The sequence below is a fragment of the Nelumbo nucifera genome, chromosome 2 (genome assembly GCF_055504915.1).
Source record: "Nelumbo nucifera cultivar China Antique chromosome 2, China Antique-T2T, whole genome shotgun sequence".
In the NCBI taxonomy this organism is placed as follows: Eukaryota; Viridiplantae; Streptophyta; class Magnoliopsida; order Proteales; family Nelumbonaceae; genus Nelumbo; species Nelumbo nucifera.
Window position 1 is genome coordinate 97303277 of NC_142650.1, and position 25540 is coordinate 97328816.

At 34.3% G+C, this 25540-nt stretch overlaps 2 protein-coding genes across 2 annotated transcripts; both read right to left on the bottom strand.

Annotated features, from left to right (window-relative positions):
• Nucleotides 1-7958: 7958 nt before the first annotated feature.
• On the bottom strand, nucleotides 7959-13170 carry LOC148802586 (glucan endo-1,3-beta-glucosidase, acidic-like). Its single transcript, XM_088897936.1, has 4 exons — nucleotides 13048-13170; nucleotides 12620-12703; nucleotides 12389-12460; nucleotides 7959-8954 (listed from the first exon to the last, which is right to left on the bottom strand). The coding sequence occupies exons 1-4, from the start codon at nucleotides 13168-13170 to the stop codon at nucleotides 7959-7961; spliced, it is 1275 nt and encodes a 424-aa protein (XP_088754062.1).
• Nucleotides 13171-22337: 9167 nt separating this feature from the next.
• On the bottom strand, nucleotides 22338-24193 carry LOC104590763 (ankyrin repeat-containing protein BDA1-like). The gene is made up of 2 exons (XM_010249508.3): nucleotides 23513-24193; nucleotides 22338-23383 (listed from the first exon to the last, which is right to left on the bottom strand). Exons 1-2 carry the CDS (start codon nucleotides 24092-24094, stop codon nucleotides 22691-22693), a joined length of 1275 nt encoding a protein of 424 aa, XP_010247810.2. The 5' UTR covers nucleotides 24095-24193; the 3' UTR covers nucleotides 22338-22690.
• Nucleotides 24194-25540: the final 1347 nt, after the last annotated feature.

Sequence of the window (25540 nt, forward strand, 5' to 3'; positions counted from 1 at the left end):
TCCCCAAGTTAGTTTCGCAGAGTTTGTTGTTGGGTTACGGGAAAATTCGTTCCCAGGATACAACAAAGCTTTAGGTGAGAAATTGTAACTAGCAAAATAAAGAATCTCTGAACAAACCTTTCTGTGAGGCAATATCAAATCAAACTAAGAGTGATAGTGAGAACTAATCAGAAAACTTTTATGTAAATCAACTTGGTTTAAACCCTTTAAATAAAATCTAGAGAATCATCTCAAAGAGGGACATGTTGGTTTGAAGGGTTCCTTTGTATAGTCATGATTTCAAACTTGGTGACTTTTCTCACTTAATTAAGGTTAGTAACCATTAATATTTAAATTTTGTCCTTTGATCACACCCAATCAAGTCATGACTGTTAGATCAACTTAAAACGTCCAGTCATATTTGACCCTTCAAACCAAACACACCCTTATATGTTGCTCATCTTGTGATTTTGAAATGTTGCAAATTCAACAATCTATGATTTGCAATTTTGCAAATTGCACATCTTGTGAATGTACAAATCATAAAGTCTATGAGTTGCAATTTTGCAAAATCACAATGTTTGTGATTTGTGATTTCACAAAACTTGCAGTCTGCGATATATGATTAAGATAAATAAATAGAAAAATAACCAAACCCATTTTCTGGTTTACTAACAAATTATGTTTATCGATAGAATAACTTTTATTAAAAATTAGGGAAACTAATGCAAATACATGAGTTAGACATCGCACCACTTGTTATAAGTGACTTACTGTTAATTTAAACTAGTGAATGACCCCGTACTACATTATGGAATCAATACTATTAATTTATATTTTATTAATATTTCAAAAAATATTTATTTTAAAAAATAGTTTTTCAATAATTATTAGAATATGGATAATTTTCTTTTGTTATGATACTTAGAGGGTGAATGATTAAGTGAGATTGCTAGAATGTAGGCAGAAGTGGTTGTGGATAACTAGTTTTGCATTTTCTGCATTTTTTTAGGAATTGATTGAAAATGGTGGTAGTTGGTTGTGGGCTTTAGCAACAACTTCTCAAAAAATGCCATGTGTTTAGCTTTCCAAAAAAATGAGAAGGCCATGTATCTGAATGGTAGGGAGCTATAGCCAGGTAGTGGGTTGTGGGTTTTAGTAGAAATTTCTCAGAAATTGCCACGTGTCTAGTTTTCTAGAAAATGAGAAGGCCACTTCTCTAAATGGTGGTAGTGGGCTCTGTGTTTTAACAACTTTTCATAAAACATCATGTATCTAAATTTGAAAAATCCATGTGTCTGAATGGTGGGGTTGTAGCCTGAAAGCCTTCCATCATACGAGTACATAGTAGCAGTGCAATGAGGCATTGACTTGAGTCTTTAGCACAATTGTTAATTTAAATGACCTACTATTAATTTAATGCAAGTACATTGAGTCTTTAGCACAATTATTTCCTTCAAATACAAACACCGCCCTCAAAATTCTCAATGTAGAAAGACCATTTGATAATACATGTTATGACCTTCCAGTGCATCTTGTTAGTACAACCTACATTGCAATAATAATCTTGTGATGCATCATGGCATCCTAGCCTCTTATGGTAGGATCATCATGGTCTTGTGAATGTGATTTCCTCCTGTTGGAGGGAGATTCAAAATTTCAAGAATCTTTTATCCCTCTCTTGTGCTCCTTTAATTTTGTTTTTTCCTCTTCCCACCTTTGAATACATGGGAAGACTCATTGTCCCACATTTCTTGTGAAAAAAGTTGATTTTGAGTATATCTATAGATTTGCTCTCTTTATGGGTAGGGGCCTATAGGAAGAAAGCACTATAGATATTCCCATGCATGTGAGGGGATTGGGGATGCTTTTCACACGCATGCGTCGAACCAAGCTAGGTTGGGTCGGGTGGCATCGTGTATACGGATTAAACTTTTTGACTTTTAAACTTCAAATTTATTTTTTAAAATATTTTCTTGTCTATTTGTATCTCTTCGAACAATTGTATTGTTTCGGAGATGCCTCTGTCTAAAAGGACACTTCTGTATCCATTTGGGTGACTGAGAATACTCTATAAAAGGAGTGTTGGTCGACCTAGAAACATACACCAGTGCACAGTGTTCTCTATCAATCTTTCTTCTCTAAGCATTCATTTGAGCATCATTCTTTGTGGTTCGCAGAGGTCTATTAAAAGAGTGCATGCCTACCAGTGGCCTGTGGGCTGTTTTATCTTGGTGACTGACTTGCAATCACCTGGCTGCATGGTAAGGGGTAAATGTGGTTTTAAGAAGAGTGACCAAGTGGCACGACTCAACCCTCCTCTCTGCAAGTTCTTGGTTTCACAGTTTTACAATGCTACAGATTCATAAGTTCTCGGTTTGGAAAACAATTACCGATAAGTTTCATCTGTCTTCTTTACTATTTTCCATACCTCATTTCTAATTGCAACCCTAGAACTTCTCCCATATGCATGGCTCGTATTTTTGTTCCACGACCTTGTTCCCTGAGCGTGCCTCAATGACATTCTTTAACCTTGCCTGACAATTGAATTGGTGTTTTCTCATACCTTCTCTTAAACAATTGAATTCAGACCAACAATTAATGGATTAATTGGATATTATTGTAGTGGTATCTTCTGGTTGAGAAAATTAAATTCATGGATTCTAAGAGGTTTTAAAACACAGAGGTGGACTTCAGCCTACAAATCGACTGGATATTGCGGTGGTAATTTAATTCTAGATTTTGTAATAGAACCAGATTGATGTGCTCTTTCTCTGTTTTTGCACTTCCGTCAGATACCATTTTTCCATGACAAAAAGCTTGCGGGATTGATTATAGTTCCTTTCAAACCAATGAACCGAATTGTGGTGGAATTCAAGTTATAAAAAATCTATACTACTTTAAAAAGTACGAATGGCCTCAAGAATATTTCTGGAATTTTTTAAGGACAATATTTACTCCTTTGTATTTAAATTTAATGATAAAAAATGAGGGCAAATAGGGTAATTGGTTCTTGATATTAAATGAGTTGAAAAGAGGTAATTTAAAGATATTCAATGCATTCAGTCCTCTCTTATTAAATCCAACATTTAAATTATTAGCTTGCATTCATGTTCATTGAATCATATATTTAAGTCATTTTTATTTCTTCTCATCATTAAGTTATATTAATTAAATCCATTCTTAGTAAATCCAATAACATAAAAGCTTATACCTTTAAAATCTACCTAGCAAAATTAGTTTTTTCATCTAAGTGGTGGTAAGAAATTAAATCATTTTGGGTCAAATGGGTTAATCCATGCTGCCATGATTAAATAATAAAATTAAAAAATAAATAAAATGAAAAAAATTAAAAATTAAAAAATTGGGAACATTTTTAACATACACATTAAACAATAATAAGTATCAAATAAGAAATGTTTGCATTAATAATGAAAATGGAATGTAAAATTTAAAACCAAATGAAAATAAAAATATTTTCCTATTCTCTCTCATTAAATCCTATATTTAAAATATATTTTTCTCATCATTAAATTCTTGTAATTAAATCCATAATATTAATTTTAATAGTATAAAAATAAATATTTTGAAAAGTCATTTGAAAACAAAACAATTTTCTTCCCTTCCGGTGGTGGGCAAGCAATTTGACCATTTGGGGTCAAATGGATTAATAAATAATGCCATAATTAAATAATAAAAAATTAAAATAAATAACTATGAAATGTAAGAAGTATTTATATTAATGATGAAAATGGAAAGCCAATTTCAAAATCTACCTAGAAATTAAATAATGTCATAGTCAAATTATAAAATTTTAATAATAGAAAATATAAAGAATCACAAAAATAAAAAAAGATAAGAGAAAAATTTGGGCACATATCTAATGTTATATATTTATAAAAAATAAAATATTGAGTACATCTCTAATATTGTACATTCATTGTATTGAACAAAAATAAGTTTTATACATAAGAAATAAATTTATCAATGATGAAAATGTAATACAAAATTTAATGTCAACTTAAAAATCAAAGAATTTTTATTTTTAGATGGTGGGTTAGTGGTTTGAGTAAAATGATATATAGACAAAAAAAAAATTAAGTGTGATAAGTATAAAATATTTTATATAATGTAAATGAAATATATAATTTAAAGGAAAAATTATAGTCAAAGTCGGTTCTACATTTAAAATTAGGTTGTAGGTTGGTCCAGAAACAAACCGAACTCCCAAAATCAGCTCTACATTTCAAATTATAAAAACACCACCATGTTATCAGAGGCTTATGTGGCGGTTGCCAACATGGAACTCTTATTCCATGTTGGACACAACAAAAAACCTATATCGAAAATAGGTTTTCGGTTTCTCTCCTACCCCCTTTGTCTCTTGATCTCCCTCCCTTCATTCTCACTCTCACAGTCATCTCTCGATCTCCCGCTCCCTCTGTCTCCCCCTTTTCTCTGTTTCGATCTGTAGCCAAATCAAAATCCCTCTCTCTCTAGTGTTCTCCCTCAATCTTTACCATTCTTCTCCCTCTCAGTCAAAATCTTATTCTCACTCAATCTCTATCGTTCTCCAATTGGTGTAAATTTCATAGTCAAGAGTTTCTTGTGAATTTTATCAATTTGGTATAATAATTTTTGAACCATACCAAGTTGGTCTCATGTTCTTTTATACGATCTGATTAATACCATATAAGTGTGTAAGAAAATAAGAAAATAAAAAAATGAGAGAGGGAAAGGGAGAGAAATTAAGGGAGAAGGAGAGATTGAGATTGACTGAGAAAGAGAATGAGAAAGATTGAGGGAGAACGACAGGTAGAGAGAAATTGATATAGAGAATGTAAATACAGAAACCAAAACCATTTTTATTTATTTTTTAATCACATAGTCGTTGAGCAAATAAAGATGAGTGTGAGTGAAAGAGTGTGAGAGAGATTGAGATTGAGAGAGAGAGAGAGAGAGAGAGAGAGAGAGAGAAATTAAAAACCCTTTTTTATTTTCCAATCACCCAACATTAAGGGGCAATTTCAGTATAAGCTTTTTATTGTGTCCAATATGGATTAAGAGTCTCATGTTGGCACTAGCCACATAACCCTCCGATGACATGGCAATGGTTTTTGTAACTTGAAATGTAGAGCCATTTGTTAGAGTTTTGTTGGTTTATGGACCAACTTGTATCCAAATTTTAAATGTACAGTTAGCTCCGACTATAATTTTCCCTAATTTAAAACTAATCCAAAAGCAATGCTATTTTTTTTCTAGATGGTGGGTCAATGATCCAACTTTTCGAAAAAAAAAAACCGCAAGATGTCATAATTGAATAATAAGTATTTAAGTTTAGTTTTAATCGTATTGTTACTTTTTTTAATTTTCAATTTTTATCTTAACTATGATATATCTAAAATTCAAGTAATTAATATGAAGAAAAATTATGCAACGTATGTGCTTAATTACTAGTAATATAAAAGAGGGACTTTATCTCCATGCCTTTGAGTTACATGAAAGCAGAAGTGGTTTATTGGTTAAAACAAAAAAAATTAGACTACTCACCAACCTCTTTGTAGGCCAACATCCAAGACCTTATGCCCCTTACATAGAGATGAAACACCCTTTACATGAGTCCGAATCTACTGACCACAACACATTGCTGGCCATGCTCATCCAGCCATACATATGGAACATACATTGGTTGTGTTGTTGTCACCGATATTATAGACGTGCGGCTGGATGAGTGTGGCCAATAATGTGTTGTGGTCAGCAGATCTGAACTCCCTTTACACCTATTTCTCAATGTAGGTCTATCAACAGGTTGGGCCATGTAGAATCAGTCCTGAATCAATTATTCATCGGAACAAAATCATAGACTCAGAATCGTCCCAATTAATAATAACTTAAATTTTAAATTTTGATAACATAATCTTAATAAAAATTATAGAAAAGTACTAAATCATTTATAATTTTAGAAATTAAACATTTTTAATTTATATTGTCTTAATTATTATTTAAGTTAAAATATGATAAAATTATAAGAAAATAAAAAAAAATATTATATACATTTAATAAAATAACTTTTTCTAGGTCTGAATTAGTTTTGGACAAACAAGAACCGAAATCAATATATATATATATATATATATGTATGTATGTATATATGTATATATATAGATCCATTTTCATGTAGTGAATTTTGAGATTGAATTTGGTGGATGAACATTTTTAAATGCCCTAAATTTGATGGAAAAATCATATTTTTGATTAGAGGCATGGATTAAAAGATTGGTTCAGATCAAGATTTTGGCTTATGGCTCACCAATTAATGTGAAAGATAAAAATGAAATCTTACTTGTTTTGGATGGAAATTCAAGAATTTAAGGACAAGTAGGTTATTTTGAGGATTTTGGACTTAACGAAAGATAATGAGAGGTGCTTGGTTGTTTGGGGTATAACTTCTTGTGTGGTTTAATCATAAATGTCAAATTTGAGTCATTGTTGATTGGACAATTAAACAAGAGAATTTTGACTTAAAGTTTTATATGTGGGGATGGACTGTGATGAGGAGTCAAGTGAATGGTTAAAATCTGAGAAAGACTTTATTGATTTTGGTTGTCTAATTCTATTCATCCAAGGCCATTAGAGACAAAGTCTTAGCATTTTTATGATTTATTGTTGTAGATTCATGGTGGGATTTTGGGGTTTGATCGTATGTTAATATCCTTAAGGAAATTGATGTGTCAGATTTGATTTCAGGGAGTTAAGGTTTGAACGTTGTGTTGATCGAGACCATTGGATGTGTAACTAAGTTATAGTTTCCTTTGTTTATGGATCATGTTTGATTTGAAGCCCATGTTGTGCCAGATGTTAAGGATCAACTATAAAATTGATCATGTACATATAGAAATTAAAATTAAGGCTCAGCTTGGGAAGAGTGCAAATACAAGGTTTAGAAATACCATTTGCAAGATTTTGCACAAAACATATCTGCATTTACACTCTTCCCAAATTAAGTCTAATCACTCCTTTTTAGTGCCTTTCAACAGACCAAGTTCACTTTTCTATCATTCTTTAAGTTAACCTAACTTTCGATTTGATACCCCAAAGTAGAGCTGGCAATTGGCTTCTAATCAGGTCAAGATACTTTCCGGTCAATTTCGGGTCGGCTTGGGTCAACAAATGTTTAAATGTTCAAGTTAAGGTTGACCCATGGGTTAATTTGGGTCAACACTATAAATATCTAAAATTTCAAAAACTAAAGAACACAAATACATGAAAAATGTTAAAATTAAAGGAATTAATCTTAAAATTTCAAATTTAAAAGAAAAAAACTTGAAAATTCAAAAAAAATCAACGAATTAACAATAAAAAGTAAAGACTAAATACCAAAGACTAACGAGTCAAAACTTATAACAACACATAAATAGTCCCTGTTAGACCTGACAATCGGATTAATGATCCATGACTCAACCTGACTTACCAATCAACCAGTATGATATACATGGTAACTAATCAGGTGATATTTATCAAAATTTACAGGGGGTTTGATACTTTGATTGATCAAAGACTTTCTGATGTGGTGTCTTTCTGTCAGCATAAATTTTTCCTTATTTATAATATATATACATTCTGTTAAGTCAACGTTATTTAGCATAATAGAATTGGTGCACATGTGCCATTTTTATTTTTTAATGACGAAACTAACCTTAACCAACCAGTCTACTCTATTAACTAATTTTTATGCCACAATAAAAATACCTCTGACTTATTTCTATCCCTTATTTCATTGCATAAAATCAGAAAAATTGAATTCAATTTCAGATAATAACCCTAATTAACCACAGTCCACAGACATGTGATTGTTTAGGGAATAATATTATTTCATCAGAGTTTTTATTGTCCTCGTGGAAGGATACAAGCATGCATGAGGAAATAAACTTCATTCAACAAGATGAAAAATGCGTAACATGTACAGCAGGGCCGACCTCTTAAGAAAGTTTGATGTCATACTTGGGCAGTTTGTTTGGAAAGAAAAGCCCAAAATGTTTCTCCCTCTCATATTCACCCTTCTGGTTCTCATCAAACATTGCAAACAAGTAAGTTTCAATAGTCTTTCCAGGCCTTTTGGGAGTACCCTTTCCTGAGTTCACATGTTGAATCAGGTTGGAGTAGTACTTCTGTGCATTTTCTGTGGTTGATATGGAGTCACCTGCGTTTGGCCAACCAGTTTCAGATACAACAATCTCCAAAGAGGACCCTCCCTCCTTCTCAAGAGCATAATAGAAACCATCAAGCATGGCATCGAAAAGGTTCTGGTATCCGATTTCATTCACTGTTGGGGATGTAAAGAAGACGTATTCAGACGGAATCTGAGCTTGATTGCTCAGATAAGCGAAGAAGGGATACACATTAGCAAGCAGTGGTGCTTGTTTCTCGAGCAAGAAGGCAACGATTTCCCGCATGAATGGCCGAATTTGAGAATTGAACACGGAATTCCGAGGTGGGTAGGTTGCAGAAATGTGCCCAGAGAAAACTGCAGTTGACACCTTGATTTGGTCTTGTAAACCAGCGGCTTCAAGCGCCCTGTAAATGTTCTTCATTGCAGGCAGGACATACTCCCACTCGGCCATGGTCACTTCATTGCCAACTGCAATATACCTGAATCTGATATCATTTCTGCTGGCATTCACATATTTATAGACCCAGGAAAAGGATGGTGTAGGGTCGTTTGATGAGATGTTTCTAAGTTGCTCACTTGGGATGCCTAGCATGAGTTCAATGGTGGAGCCCTTAAGAGCTTGTAGGATATCATCCCTTGGAAAATAAAGTCTCATCCTTTGTATTTTTCTTCTTGTATAGAGATCCACAACTTCATTTGCGGGTGGTAAGTCGTTGCCTAAAACTCCGTAGCAAACGCCAATAGCTTGTGCAGCTGCATTATAGTTCAGATCAGGTACGTAAGATTGTTGATTATAAAAGCAAAGCTAATTAAGTACAAATTGAATGCTTTATGGCCAATACCATCTTAAGACATGACCCGTACAGACTTAAGAATGCTCATATATTGTAGACATTCCTACCATTGCAGCCACTGATGAAAGATTTTTCCTTCAGCTGGTATCATGTTTTTCCGGCCGGCAGTACAGATTTTTCCATATGGCTCAGTTTGCAAAGAGTGCAAAAACGAGGTAAGGTGCTGCTGATGTGTGGAAACATTGCTGCCACGTAGTACATTTTCTGGAGTTTTCAGCACTGGTGCCTATTATTCAGTGTCGCATCATGTCCCTGTTGGCAGCAATGAGCTGCAGCTCCAAGAAACGTCAAATCCGGCGTTGCTCCAAGTTATGCCTTCTTAATTTCCATGGCATGGCTTGAAGCACCATTTTTTATGAAAAAATGGTTCTAAACAAGTGCCCGTTTCCTAGAGCACCATTTTTTCGGATGTGGCGCTGATGTGACGCCATTTCTTGGAGCAATGACAATGATGCCAAACAGAAGCAAGGTTTACAAGTACTGTATATATGGATTTTGCATTGAACATATTTGTATTTGCACTCTTCCAAAACTGAGCCCATATATTTATTCCATTGCTTGCATTTTCATTCAGTGTAAACACTCCAACTGAAGCAATACCAAATGATACACTCCAACTGAATTAATAGTAATTGATATGTGGCTCAATTGGCTTTCGAGCAACGAGTGGAATATACCCTCTTGTGTAGCCCAATGAACCAAAAACTAAAAAAAAAATACGAAGTGGGAATAAGCCCAACCCAACAAATCAACCAAATCTAACATAGTGAATCAAGGGACTGTATGGGAGGAGTTCACATCTCCACCCCACAAGGAGCCGCCCCACAACACCCCACAGCACATCCCCGCTGTGTATTGAAAACATCTCCCGATGACATCATTGGAACTGGTACTATCATTGGGAGATGTTCCCAATACACGGCGAGGATGTGCTGTGGGGCGTTGTGGGGCAGCTCCTGGTGGGGTGGAGATGTGATCTCATTTAGAAGGCCTTTTGCGATGATTGAGTTGGATTGACCAAGTCACTTCAGAGAAACTACTTCAGATAGTTTCTCCAAAAAGTCAAATTTTCAGCTCATATATAAGCTTATTTTTTGGCTTTCTAATTTACAGCTTTCCAGGCTAATCAGCACATATACATTGAGAAGATTAACATCTACCCACAAGAACCCTATCCACACCTATCCATGCTTTACTACAGCTGTACATTGAGACTATTTCTCGCACGTGTTTGCATGTTACCACCATTCATAGGGAGATGTTCCCATTGTACAGCTGTAATGTCACGTAGGTAGATGTGGGTAGGATTCTTGTGTTTAGGAGATCTGAATTCCTTCATGAAAGCCCTCCAAAACGATCATTGGGAGTATGGAATTGGAGCGTATTTGAGATTGGGAACATGGAGCATTACATACCTATGAGTTCCAATTTACACTTCAGTAGAATGAAAAGAATGAAATCAATGTACAAGGCTATCTAGTTAGACTCAAAGAAGGAATGTTAAACCTTGCTGCATAGCACGTAGCCATTAAGAGAAACTAGTAAAGAAAACCCAAAAATCGTTTGTTACAATGTGTCCTAAAGGAATTGATGTCCTTTTATAAGGAGAGACCATATCAGCTTGTTTCCTCTTCAATACACAAATTGGAATTAATTCATTCATTTGTTACAATGGGTCTTAAAAGATTCTGAGACAAAAGATAATAAAATCTAATGCAACTAGTCATATAAAAATGGAAATTATGTGATGAGACAAAAATCTGATGTACCCAACTTTGAAACTTTCATTAATTAATTTAAGCACTTAGTTAAATGTAATTAACCATGACAACTTAGTAAATTGTACTTCACAACATTAGTTAAGTAATTGAAAATAACAAAGTAAACAATAAAACTATTCAATAGTTAATAAATTCATTTGTTACAATGGGTCTTAAAAGATTCTGAGACAAATGATGAGACAAAAATCTGATGTACCCAACTTTGAAACTTTCATTAGTTAATTTAAGCACTTAGTTAAATGTAATTAACCATGACAACTTAGTAAATTGTATTTCACAACATTAGTTAAGTAATTGAAAATAACAAAGTAAACAATAAAACTATTCAATAATTAATAAATTCATTTGTTACAATGGGTCTTAAAAGATTCTGAGACAAATGATGAGACAAAAATCTGATGTACCCAACTTTGAAACTTTCATTAGTTAATTTAAGCACTTAGTTAAATGTAATTAACCATGACAACCTAGTAAATTGTATTTCACAACATTAGTGAAGTAATTGAAAATAACAAAGTAAACAATAAAACTATTCAATAATTAATAAATTCATTTGTTACAATGGGTCTTAAAAGATTCTGAGACAAAAAAATTATAAAATCTAATGCAACTAGTCATATAAAAATGGAAATTATGTGATGTACCCAACTTTGAAACTTTGAAACTTTCATTAGTTAATTTAAGCACTTAGTTAAATGTAATTAACCATGACAACCTAGTAAATTGTACTTCACAACATTAGTTAAGTAATTAAAAATAACAAAGTAAACAATAAAACTATTCAATAATTAATAAATGGAATAACTTTTAACCAATGGATTAAAAATTCAATTTAAAAATCCAACTAGATTAATTAGAAAATCACAAAAAAAAAACCCATCGATTTTAAAAATAACATTTTAATTTAAAACCATCTGAAAATAATACAAATTTAAAAAATAATAAAAAAACTAAGAATGGGCTTTGTTTTGCTTGTCAAAGCCCATGTATTTCAAATAAGGATTAATAAAAATTAAATTTTATTTAAATTTGTATTTAAAAAATAATAAAAAATACTAAGAATTAATATAAAATTTTCTAAAAATAACAAAGTTTAATAAATAATAATAAAAATCAATACAAATTAATAAGACAATACATAAACCTAAAAATTATGCTTGAGGATGAATTCAGTTAGTTAAGAATGTTATAAAACTCATTCGTCCTAAACTTTTACTTAACAAAACACGGATTCTTTCTAGTTAGCAACCTATTATTTGCCAAGAGAGCAATATTTATTGAGACCTACTATGGTCTCATTTACCCAGTTTCTTTTCTTTTCTTTAACCCATTTTTTTTTTTCTTTTTGATAAGCCATTTAACAAGTTTATTTCCGGTGTCCACTTATATAAAGGGAGTCTTCAGAAATGCCAAAGCTATTAGTCAATGAATATATTTTTACAAAGATCATTATATTAATAAGAGAGAGAATCATTTAATGGATTGTGAGGTAGTTGTTGAGGGAACAGTTTGGCTTGCACAACCATCTAAAAGCCGAATAACTTGGTTGGTGGATTAAGAAATCAAATTGTTAACAAATTATAGGATTATTATCTAAAACTCACCTTCATTTTTTTCTCATTTGTCTTAAACTCACCCTGGCTTTGGAAATCTATGGAGAAACCCCTGGCAGAGATCTGCAGTCGTTAGTAAATTGGATAATTTTTTGCAAAATTACCATTTTAATCCAAAAGACCACCCTTCTCACTTGCTCGACAGTGACATGAGGGACCTTCCAGAAACCCTCTTCCATTCTAAAACAGGCAATAGCGCAGTGAGCACTAGTGGTTAATCACTTGTTTCTCGAAATCTTTCTCGTAAGCGTCATCGATCTCAAAATGGGGCGCCATCCATATTGTACTAAAGAAAGGTTTATATCTCTGGTAGAGAATGAGAATCAGAAATTGCTCAACCATATAACAAAATCAGTCTTTGATCCCTTCCCGTGATTTGTTTTAATTCCAAACAGGTATTAATATCATTGTGACTGAGACAGAAACTTAACAACTCAAATTCATGAATGAACAACAAACTCTACCATGCAGGAAACAAAGGAAAGCTCTAAGGACAATTTCAACATGAGCAAACAAGCAGGAATTTTTATGAACATAGTCAGAAATGCAATATTTTTGGGGACTCTGCTGCATGGGATGGTTGGAAGATGGTTCCCGATTTCATTTCAATGGGATCAAATCCGAAGAATTGGTTGGGATGATTTCAGTACCGATTGAAGTTGCAGAGTTTGACCTCTCATCCACATTAAGATCTGGTTGGGACTTTCGGAGACACCACGCTGGCGAATAGCTAGCTTTGCCATCAATAGAAGATTAATTGTAACCTTAAGCATCGCCTAGTATTTGGAGAGGTAGAACTAAACGATCTCAGATCTGCCATCGACGAGATGTTCCCACAACTCTACCAATGAGGCATGGCAATTGCCTATTGGGAATCTCTCCCTTATCATTTATAAGAGATATTGGGAACAATTTATGAGTAGCAGATTCCGAGTGGTACTAAACCATTATTCAAACCTATAACTTCCCCTAGAGTGGGGGAACAAAAGGGAATGGGTAGGGGTGTAAATGGATCGAATTTGAATCGGATCAGGTAATACCCGAATTCGAATCCAATTAGAAAATCTGTATCCAAATTCGATTTGGTATTGATGGATTTTGAAAATTAATATCCAAATTCGAATCCGATTAAATATTCGAATATTTGATTCGATTCGAATTCGTTTATTTAATTATTTTAGATAATTAATAAATATATAAAATAAATATTTATTAATATAAAGTATATAAATAAATAAATTATTTATATAACTTAATTATTATATATAAATTATATAAAATATTTTATATATTATATATATGAATTAAATAATTGGTCAAATTCAGATATTTATTGAATTGAATCAAGTCATATCCGAATTCGAATCCGATTAACTATTCGGTAAGAATAGGACATCCAAATTTGACCAATTAGATATTCAAATTATCCGAATTCAATTCGATTGTGTCGAATATCGAATTCGAAATCAGATTTTTGAATACCGTTAACACCCCTAGGAATGGGTACAACACATGCTAAGATGAAAGTATTGTGATGCTTAGCACAATCAAAGCAACATCAGCATGTGATATTCCCCAGGGATGTAAACAGATTGGGGTACATTCTAATTTGATCTGATACTATCAAGCATAGATTTAATTCAACCAAATATTACAAACATTGATTTGAACATGAATTCGAATGTCGAATATCTAAATCTGATCTGATCTGATTTAATTTGAAAAATATATATTAAAAACAAAACAAGATTTAAAAATTTATACGAAGAAAAACAAAAAATATAAATATTTTGTAACTGTTTCCATTATATATAAGTTTTTATAAAAAAATAAATAATATAAAAAATTTTAAAAAATTCAATATAAACATATTTATAAATAAATAACACACACACACACACACACACATATATATATAGGATTAGATCCTTTCTAATCAGATAGAGCGTGATCTGAATTCAATCCAATTTTTAATTAGGTCCTATTACCCGATCTGATTCAAAAGTTCAAAAAGAGGATATCCAATTCCAACTAGGGCTGTTCACGGGTCGGGTTGGGTCGGTTTACTGCGGTTTTTCCAACCGACCCGACCTGGTCGGGTTACCTGACATAGAAACCGAAACTGACCCAGTGTTAAGCAAAACCAACCTGATCGGTTTGAGTCGGGTTGGGTCGGTTTGGGTCGGTTTCGGTTCTAAGTTCATCCCTGTGATAAAATCTTGCTAATTTTAAAAACAGTCATAAATTGAACATCATTTCAGCCATCTCCTATGATAAAATTTAAATGAAAAGTTAATCACAAAAGATGTTCATTAATCACTATTCACTAATCCAAAGTTTCTTGCAACCATTCAAAAACTAGGTGGTCTAATGGGCTTTGGAACTTCATGTTTGAACTAGGAACTAAGTCGGTTCGGCTCGGGTCGGTTTCGGTTTTCTTGTGTGAAACCGAAATTGACCCAAATAATCGGTTTAGGAAATTGCACAACCCGAAACAAACCTGTGCTGATAAAAACTCAGTCGACTCGGATTGAATCGGTTTTGGTCGGGTTGGGCCTTCTTATGAACAACCCTAATTCCAATAAAAATAGGATAAATTTTAGATTAAGTCGGATCATAATCCGATCCATTTGCACCCCTATTGATTCAGTCACAACATCAACATTTATGTTTACATGATCTCAAGGAGGACAACACCATCTACTCAACTGCATTAAGAACGAGGCTGTAGGAGAGTTTTCCACTTTCAGACTTGAGTGAATAGAATCTAATCATGTAGGCATGTGATTTTGCAATTATCATTACCAGGTCAAACATCTTTCTAGAAAGAGGTGCTCATTACAAGCCTACCATATATGCCTAAGACAATCACTCCTCTAATCAAATGAATGTTTTAAAAATCAAATGAGAATCAAAACCGCCCACCAATCTCTGCGTTAATGGTTCCACCGTCTGATTTGAACGAATAATTTATTACAATTTTTAAAGATAAAATATTAAAAATTTAATTAAAATAAAAAACAGCCAAAACTATTGTTTCGATCAAACGGATCGATGGTTTGACCGTTCAAATTACTGGGATTCTAGATTAGGTGTAAAACACCATTGGTTGATTGGATGGTTTTCGGTCCAATTACGACTGTCACATTGATAATGAATAAATGTGTTGTGCTCATTTTGGTTCAGTCTAATTAAGAATACATGTGTTGATTACAATCTAATTTTATATATTTAGTTTATTTAAATATTTTAAATATTTAAGTTATATTTACAAAATATTATAATATTTAATAATTAATATATTAAAATAAATAAAATAGAAATGGATAATATGGAAAAATCATTATTTTATAATGTAATTAGTAGTAATTTATTATTTTTGTTGCCTTAACTACACCCAGGGAAATGGAAACGAATTCATTTATAAAGGCCTAGTTGATTTCTGTGCAGATGGGGTCAAACGAGCTTTTGTTTATGAGTTCCTCCCAAATGAGTCCTTAGAAAAATTTATCTTTTCAAAAGATGTTAAATTGCTAATAAGCCCTCCCTTGTTTGGGAAAAACTTCAGAATATTGCAATTGGTATAGCCAAAGGAATAGAATATCTCCATCAGGGTTGTGATCAACGTATCTGGCCTGGACTTTGATATGAAGCCCCATAACTTCAATACGAAGATCTCTGATTTCGGTCTGGCAAAGTTGTGCTCCAAGGATATAAGTATTGTATCCATGACTACTGCCAGAGGGACCATGGGATATATTGCACCTGAAGTGTTCTCTAGAAACTTCGGGCATGTGTCCTATAAATCAGATGTTTATAGTTTTGGAATGTTGTATCTAGAAATGGTTAGGGGAAGAAATAATATTGATACAACAGTAGAGAAAGCCAGTCATGTTTCGCTGAATGGATATTGTTGTTGTCAAGGATGGAGTCGAGGGTAATAAAGTAAATTCATTGATGTTTGAGATTGATGAATTTAAATTACGAGTAGGAGAAGATCACACATTAGAGGCCTCGAGTGTTATCTCAAGGGATTGAGTAGATTCCTATGGGCAAGTCAGTTAGGTGCTTAAACAGGGATTGGACGATTAGACTTGAGACGAGGACTCAGGGCTTAGTCCTTAAGAGCTCAGACAAGATCTCTCGAGAATAGGAATGTAAGAGACCAAGAGTGAGCAACCAGGTCAGATCGACGGAAAAAAAATCTATTAAACAGACCCAACTTGACCCATAAACAGCCCTATTGCAGGTGGATATGGATATTGCAAGAGGTTGGGAGAGTGGGTATAATGAAAATGTGGAACAATATAACCTTAGTTTTGGTTAGTCAACATAGACTTGTTTCCTTGCAAATAAACTTTGTAGATCAAGCCTTGCAATGCCATAGAGGCTTATCATTCTAATTTTTGATATATTATATGTTATTTTATCAATTTATAATCTTTAATTAATTTTATTCTTAAGCTTTGAGGTTTAGGCGTTGCAATGCCTTGAGGGTTAGGTTTCACCTTTTTGGGTCATTACACATAAACTATGCCTTTAGCCTTTTAAAACACAAATTATGTGTTCGGATCAAGTAAAGGCTTTCATAGAAATAAATAAATAAATGGCAAATACAAGCACATGATTTGATAGATCTAATTATATGGTTGCCGTAGATTTTGCTTAAGAAACATAGGACGAAATAACAATAATAATATCAGAATTATTACAAAAAATTGATAATTTACTTCCAAAAATTATCAACATAATTATTTCCATTAATTTTCTTTAATAATATTAATTATTGTTTTCAATAATAACAACATTAATTAATATTATTTTAATCAATAATAATTATATAATTATCAACGTAATTATTTTAAAATTTTAAAAACTTTTAAAATTTTCAATAATTATTACGAAAATGTGAAAATTTTCAGTATAATTAACAATGATAATTTTCTCGTAATTATGAAATAATAATAGTGATTATTATTTTTAATAATAATAATAATCATAGTAATTTAGTAGTGTATATTAAAACAAAGATGGCCATGTCATTATTATTATTATGATCATTTAACAATAATAGCAATAATTTGTTATTCTTATTATTCAAAATTGTTGTTTTGAATGGTTTCTAATAATTAAATAATAATAATAATAATAATAATAATAATAATAATAATAATAATAATAACAGTAATTATAATAGTAATTAAAGTAATACCCTTTATATGTATACGAGTATTATGACCGAACGGGCAGGGGTTAGCCAACCATGAACCTGATTTGGGTTAAATAATCAAAACCCTATCCTAAGATGACCTAAATCAATTAATAAGCATAGAAATAAATCATAAAATATAAGGTTAGGGGTTAGAAGTTAGACCAAACTACAAGATAACCCGTTACATGTGTAGGGGTATTATAATCCAATGCACTGGGTCATCCAAACCTGCACTTAGTCTGGGTTAAATAATCAAAACTCTAACCTGATTGGACACCCTAATAAGCCTGACCCCAATCTAATCATGTAGGGGTGAGTTAAGTCGAATTTACCATTTTACTTGGCCCATTAACATCCCTTACAAGATTAGTCACTCTTATCAGAGTTTTAATTTGAAATGTCGTTCGAACGATCAAGCATAAATAAAAATTATAATATTTGAATTGACTTAGATTGACTTGACTCAATAGAAAATGTCATATAAATTTGATAAAATATTATACATTTATACTTGGTGGGTGTCGGCTTGCTTGGGTGTATCAAGTTGACTAAAAGAGAAAAACAGCAAGTAAGGCACAGTTTAGGAGTACAAATACGAATATGTATAGTATAATTACATACAAAATATAAGGCTTTGCAGTCTATATATTTGTATTTATACTTCTTCCCAAATGAGTCTAGTTTGGAAAGAATATAAATACATTGATGACTTTTTACAGTGACTATTGATTTTTTGAAAATAGTGATGAGTGGAAGAGTGTAAAGTTTTACATTGATAAAACCGATGTAATTTTTATATTGATTATCGATTTAAAACTTTAAAGCTGATGAGATTTTATATCAATTATCGACGTAAAACTACACTCCATCAAACACACATAAAACTGAATCGGAGTATAATTTTACGTCGATAATAACTACATCAAACCAATATAATCAAATTGCATGCAATAACATCATTTGAGAGTTGTTAGGACTTCAACCCCTACTCTTCTTGATAGTGCTAGTGATATTCAAATTTCGAAGTATTAAGGAAGAGTGCATGGCCGATTCTGAGAAAAGACGTAGATTGTTCATGAAACGATGAGTTCGACCATCTGTGCCAGGGTCTACAGAGGATGTCCCATGTGTAGTTAGAGGATACTTATGAAACCGAAATACCATTTGATTTGGTTTATTAAACAAATTTGAAACATTAACACCCTTATATCAACCAAACTACAAACCTCCTAAAGTCCTGAACCAACAATGTGAATATTATAGGAGGAACGCTAGTGAAGGATTTTATTACTCTTAATTACACTACTCTTGTTTTCACTAACTAAAAAGAAGATGGGTTTATACTGCTAGATAAGATTTGTTATTGCTCTACTTATCTGCTTAATTGATTTCTGCATGTTCTCCCTTGATTAGCTTAACTAATAACTAGCACTTTCTTCCTAGCCTGCTTCTTCAAATTACTTGGCTTGCCAAATTTAGAGGATAATGGTCCGGCCCATTTATCCATTGGTTTCTTCCTTTCGATATACCTTGATGCACCATTTGTTACTGGTTAATGGGGATTTTCATGATGGGTTTCCATATCCATCTCTCTTTATATCTATCTATCTATCTATCTATCTATCTATCTATCTATCTATCTATCTATATATATATATATATATATATATATATATATATAAAAGAAGGAAGTCTAAGAATTTTTTCTATTTTTGAATTTTTTATTTTTTCTTTTATGTTATTTTTGAAACAACCAATGAGAGGCTTTCCTTCCCATAAAAGTTTACCTAAAACCTCTCTCTCTCTCTCACACACACACACACACACAAACACACACACACACACACACACATTCTCAGTAACCAAAATAATCTCCTCTCTCAAAATTTCTCCTAAACTCTCTCCTCCATCTAAAACTTCCTTGTAAAACATATCCTAAGTCTCCTAGTTATATATTCCATTATTTTTAGGGAAAATACCCAATTAGTACCTTGTACTTTGGGCCTAGTGCCACTTTGTCCCCGAACTTTAAAATGCGATAGTTCAATACCCAAACTTGTAAAATGTGTCAATTTAGTGCTTACCATTAACTAGTTGTTAAGTGGCATTTAAAAAGAACAAAATGTCCTTTGAGTGTTATATAATTTTCTTTACCAACCATCCAAACATTGATAAAAAATGAATAGTCCTAAATCCTTGCTTCTTCTATTCAAGAAAGTTAGGACTGTTCATTTGAGATTTTCTTGAATAGAAGAGGCAAGGATTTGGAATTGATCATTTTTTATCAAAATTTGGATGGCTGATAAAGAAAATTATATGACACTCAAAGGGTATTTATGTCTTTTCAAATGCCACTTAACGGTTGGTTAATGGTAGGCACTAAATTTGCATGATTTTGGAAGTTTTGGTATTGAATTGTCCCATTTTAAATAAGGTTCAAAGTATTGATATGCCCGATACATCGATAGAGGCGTATAGGTAGTTTTTTTAGTTTTGTTATTTAAATCTTATTCAAAGGGGCCTATTTAAGGTCTACTCCCTTTGTAGGGGTGTATCGGGAAGCTCCCGATACGATATGTATCGAACCTTACTTTTAAAGTTTAAGGACCAAAGTGACACTAGACCCAAAGTACATTGTACTAATTGGGAGTTTCCCTTATTTTTAATGTTAAATAAATTTAAAAACTATCAATAAAATTAGCAATGCCCATTGATGAGGGATAATTTGGTCCTCCCAATCACATAGCGACATGTGGCCTTTAGAAGACACCTCGGCGCTGAGTAAGCGAATTAACTCAACAAGTTAGCTCAGAGCATCTCGTCTAGGCTGACCTCCACCTCAGCAAAGCCGAACTAGTAGACCCTGTAAGATTACAACCTGTCCTAGGAGCGTGCTAAGCTATAGGAGTCCAAGGTGACCTGCGAGGAAGAGCTTGCTAACCACTCCCTGCAATACGCTACCAAGTTGAGATCCCCGGAGCGCTGATATCTCGATCGTTAGATCCTCGGGTAGATCGTAACCCCCACACCAATCACACAACCAACACATTAATGCGCCTAACAAAGCAGAAATGGTACCGCAAGAAGTTCAGGCCTGTTACAAGAGTGCTCTGACTATTGCTACCTATATAAGGCACACACTTCTACCTGAAAAGGTATGTGCAACAAAATACTCTCTAGCTCTCTCAATCTCTAAAAGAATTCCAAAAAATTTTCTGACTTAAATATCGAAGTGCCCTCCCTAGGTAAAAGACACCCAGACACTCTAATTCTCCCTCTCTTGTAGCACACTTCAGCTTGGCCCAACCTTTAGCTCGACCCAACCTTCAGCTTGGCCTAGCACAACTCGGCCCTAACCAGGAAATATTCGTATCTATCTGAGTCAACAGACATGAGGGAGCTTCCACATCGTGTGACATCAATTGACATCGCCTATGGGAAACCAACACAAAAGCTAAGTTCTCTCCTATCTCTTTTGAAAACTAAGAAATGGCATCCTCGAGCAACTTGCCCGCCAATAACATTAACAATGGCCAAATCCTTACTATCACCATTAGCCCAATAGACATTCCCCTACACCTAGCTGTCGTATCGGAAAATATGAACACGCCTCCTCCTACAGTCGAACCCACAACGGTTCCTATAGTAGTCGATGCGCGTCGGTTCTATGATTTGGTACGATGTGTGTAGGGAATGAGTGACCAGTTGAAGTCCTAGGAAAGCAAATTCGCCTCTGTAGTAGGGGGCAACAACAACAGTAGCAACACCAGTAGATGCCTATGCAACAGGTACCCCATCAGAACCAACAGGTACCCTTCCAACAGGTCTATACCTCAGTAGAACACTGGTCTGAATCTGATCGGCCAGCTTATCCCGACTCTAGCCCGGGTCCACAATCAGATCCAGGTCTCCAGCAAGACACTTGGGCATGTTAACAACCAGCCCTACGGAAACAATGTGGCCCCAACAACAATCAGCTCCCAGTGGAAAGCTGAACTATCTCTCCCATTAGAACTGAGGCTGCCAACTCGTCTGAAGAGTCCAAAAGAAGGCGCAGGAGACGTGCACACCATGCCGCAAAAAAGAGCTAGCTCGCTCTAGCAAGGAGCATAACTCAAAAAAGAGCAGACACTAAAGCGACAAGCAAGGTAGATGCCCTATTTGAACAGTCGCACCTCATTCGAGAATCCCCATTAGCACTTGAGATACTCCAAGCACCGAGGCCAAAAAATTTCAGAGCACTCACCTTCTAAACATACAAAGGTACGACAGACCCAATTGAACAGGTCAATAGCTTCCAAGCACTTATGTTGCTTCATGGGGCCTATGATGCAAGCGACATACTGAGCAAAAAAAACTATATGAAAAAAAAAAAAAATGAACAGAAGCATCCAATGTGAAGTTTACAACAAAAAAAAAATATGAATTTCTTTGGGAGGATCAAAATCTGTATTTCCCAGCGTCTCATGCTAAATGGGCTAAATTCATTTGGAAATTAAAAGTCACACCAAAATTTAGGTTGTTCACCGGGACGTTGCTCAGGAATTTCGTTCTATACAATTCGGAGCTTGCAGTTAGAGGGATCATCAGTCACAGCTGATTGCCCTACGTGTAAAAACTAAAAACATCTTAAAACTTATCGCGGAGGTTGCGGAACGCGGTCGCCGCAGATGATAGCTCCAATCTCCATATATTGTTGCTCGTGGAACTAATCCGGACTCGATTTAAGTAATAATTAATAAAAAGCTTATCGCAATGCTTACATTTTTGGGTACACAGAGAACACGATGCTTACTTTACACAACAACAACGTACAGTAACAACATCTAAAACGACAATAACAACAAACTTGCATTTAGAGCCAAGTTGGGATTAACAACTTCCTTGCAACAAACATAAACTCCTAATTAACTGCACCAGTCCGAGTGCCAAACCAACCGTAGAGTCACATTGGAGGACTAACTTGAGAAATCAAGGTTGAATATATATATACCTACCTTGGGAAGCGATTGCATCATCTCGATCAGTTCTTTGATATGCAGCTGATGCAGTAAAGGAATTTAGTACCGTTGTCAATTTGTCTACAATGTTCCCTTCTCATGAAGATAAAGTAGCACAAGGAAAATTATCAAAGACATTGTAATCAGAATTTCACCACATAGTAGCGTCGAAAGCCTCCCAGGCGGCGCGATGGAAGATAGTGATGTTGAATATGTGAGGAGCATGCCATAAAGGGCAAGTATGAGTCCAAATCGAGCAGGGAATTGTTTCGTAAGGTAAAAGAACAGAACTATAGACAGTAAAAACGCCAGTGTGTTGTAAACTAGGATCAGATAGAAAATCAGCAGGGATCGAGTAGCCAGAATTGATGTTCCAGCCACGTGTGGTTTCTGTGATGCAAGAGTTGTGGAATTGAGGGTAGAGTAATCGGGATTGAAGTCATCCTGCCAAACACCACCTGGGAAGTTGATTCCAACTTGAAAGGTTGCTGTTGCAATCAAAGTAACAACCACCAATATTGCATTTCTGACTTCTCCTGGTGGATCTATGCCTTTCCGGTACTTAAAGAAGTCCCTTTTCTTCGCAAATGATTTTTTCATCTCCGAAAATATACTTGTTGCTTCATGATGGCTGAGAATATTTTCAATGTCTCTACTTACTTCATTACTTTGCAACAGTAGTAGCTCCTGTAAGGCCGTATTACCATTCTTGTTCTTGACATTCAGATTCACCTTCTTCCGCCCAGAAAAATCCTCTAGTAGAAACTTTACCATCTGCACAATCATGAATATGCACATACAACTTAGTAATAACACTCCACAGAATTCCTCAAACGTTTCAATCCATTGAAATTGCAAAGAAGAAAGAGATAAGTAGCTAGGAAAAAGAAATATAGTCCTTGCCTGGAGCTGCAGTCGAGATGTTGCGAGGTGCAAAACCGTGTTTCCATCGTTGTCCTCCCAATTTACGAGCTCTTCCTTCTGAAGCTGCTGAAGCTTAACAAGCAAAAATTCAAAAGAACCAAAATCTTCATTTTCTACTGAAAGGTGAAGAGCGGTCTTATGTTCTACCGTCAGGTCCTCCATTGTTTGGGAGCATGTAGAGATCAATTCACCCATAACGTCGATTTTCCTCTCTATGGTTGCAAAGTGGAGAGGCGTCATCATCCCTTTTCCCTTAACGCGGCAGAGGCTACTATCAATGCTTAAGAGTCCCCTTACAATCTCCAAGTTTCCTTTACTAGAAGCCGTGTGGATGGGACTGAGACCATTCTTGTTTAACTTTCTAGCAAACGAAGGCTTAAGGTTTGCAATTTCCAGAGAAAAGAAGACGCGCCCCTCCTCAACAGATATGTGTAAAGGAGTATCAACAAACGGCATGCTATCAAATCCCTCAAGTATATGACGATCATCGCTAAGTAAGTTATATATGTTTTCTACGTTTCCCTCTTGAGCCGCTTCAATTATCTGATTATTCAGATCCATGGTAGTTGTAAAACGTGATGAGCTAAAACTCTTTCTTAATGATTGAAACCAATTATACCACTTTCTTTTATACTTTGAAGGTAAAGCATGTGTTTTCTCTTCTACTTCTTCTACTGCACACTACAAACCTTCAAACCTTATCTTGTTTTGCTCCTCAAGTGTCGTAATCTGACGATACCAAGGAAAGGTTACATATCATAAGTAATGAGATTTTATAGATTCCTCCACTCCATAAATTTTTACCAAAAATATAAAAACCTTCAATGAATTTTTTAACAATCATATAAACTTCTCCTTTGTTTTAACTATTACAAAAACCTCCATGTATTTTTGGAAAAAAAAAATGTACAACTACCTCCCTTTCGTTATCTTTATAGTAACGGACATTAAAATTATGAAACTGCCCCTACTATCCGTTGAGACAACTGTGTACAAAATCCAAAATTCTAATATTACCCTTCTATACTTCCCTAGGTCTAACAATTTTACAAAGTAAATTTACTTCAATCTTGTTAGGAATTGGGGACACTGAAACTTTTACGAGAAGCTCTGAGGCGTGTCTGAAAACACTATGTTTAGGACATTATCGTTGAAATTTGTTTTGCAAAATATATTTATATAGAGATATACATATATATATTATTGTTTCAAAATGTTTGCAAAAGGTTTTAATTCTCGGGATTCATGTGAGTAGAGAGTGCAGCACTGTACCTTGCAGTCGAGGGAGAGGTCCTCTCTTGTCGGGCAGTGTTTGATCATTATGGGCCGAGAGGTTAAGTGTAAGACCATTGAGGGTAATACCTGATGGGCTAATCTTGCATCTGCCCACAGTCCTTGGGTTTTTATAAGGTGGCTTGACATAGGGACCACTTAGTGTATGTTTTGGGCCCATTAAGAGCCCATGGTGATGGGCTTAAGGATTCACTGTCTTTTGTAGTGAATTCGGCCAGGCCTTGTAACAGAGGCTAGGCTGAACCCATGTAGCTGATGGGTAGATCAATGTTTGGGTCCCACGCCATACAAGGAAACCAAACTGGGCAGTAGTTTGGAGGCTAAATGAGCACATGGACTTAATGGGCCTAAAGCCCAATTCGAATTGGTTTAATTTGATTAATTAAAGAGGGGCGGATCTGGGATTTAGATCAACAGATAGGATAGGGACTTATCCCTATCCACTCAGAGAGTCCAGATCCAAATAAAGATTTGGATTAGGAAACTCCTAATGAGATTAGGAGGGCTGATCTTTATCTGCAGATAAGATAAGGATTTATCCTTATCTCTTAAAGAGAGTCAAGATCCAAATACATATTTGGATTAGGAGACTCCTAATGGGATTAGGAGAAGCTCTCTTTGAGGCTATAAAAGGAGAACGAGGGTAAACCCTTCAACACCAATTCAGATTACAGAGACAAGAGAAAAGACAACTCCAGTAAGACTGACGCCATT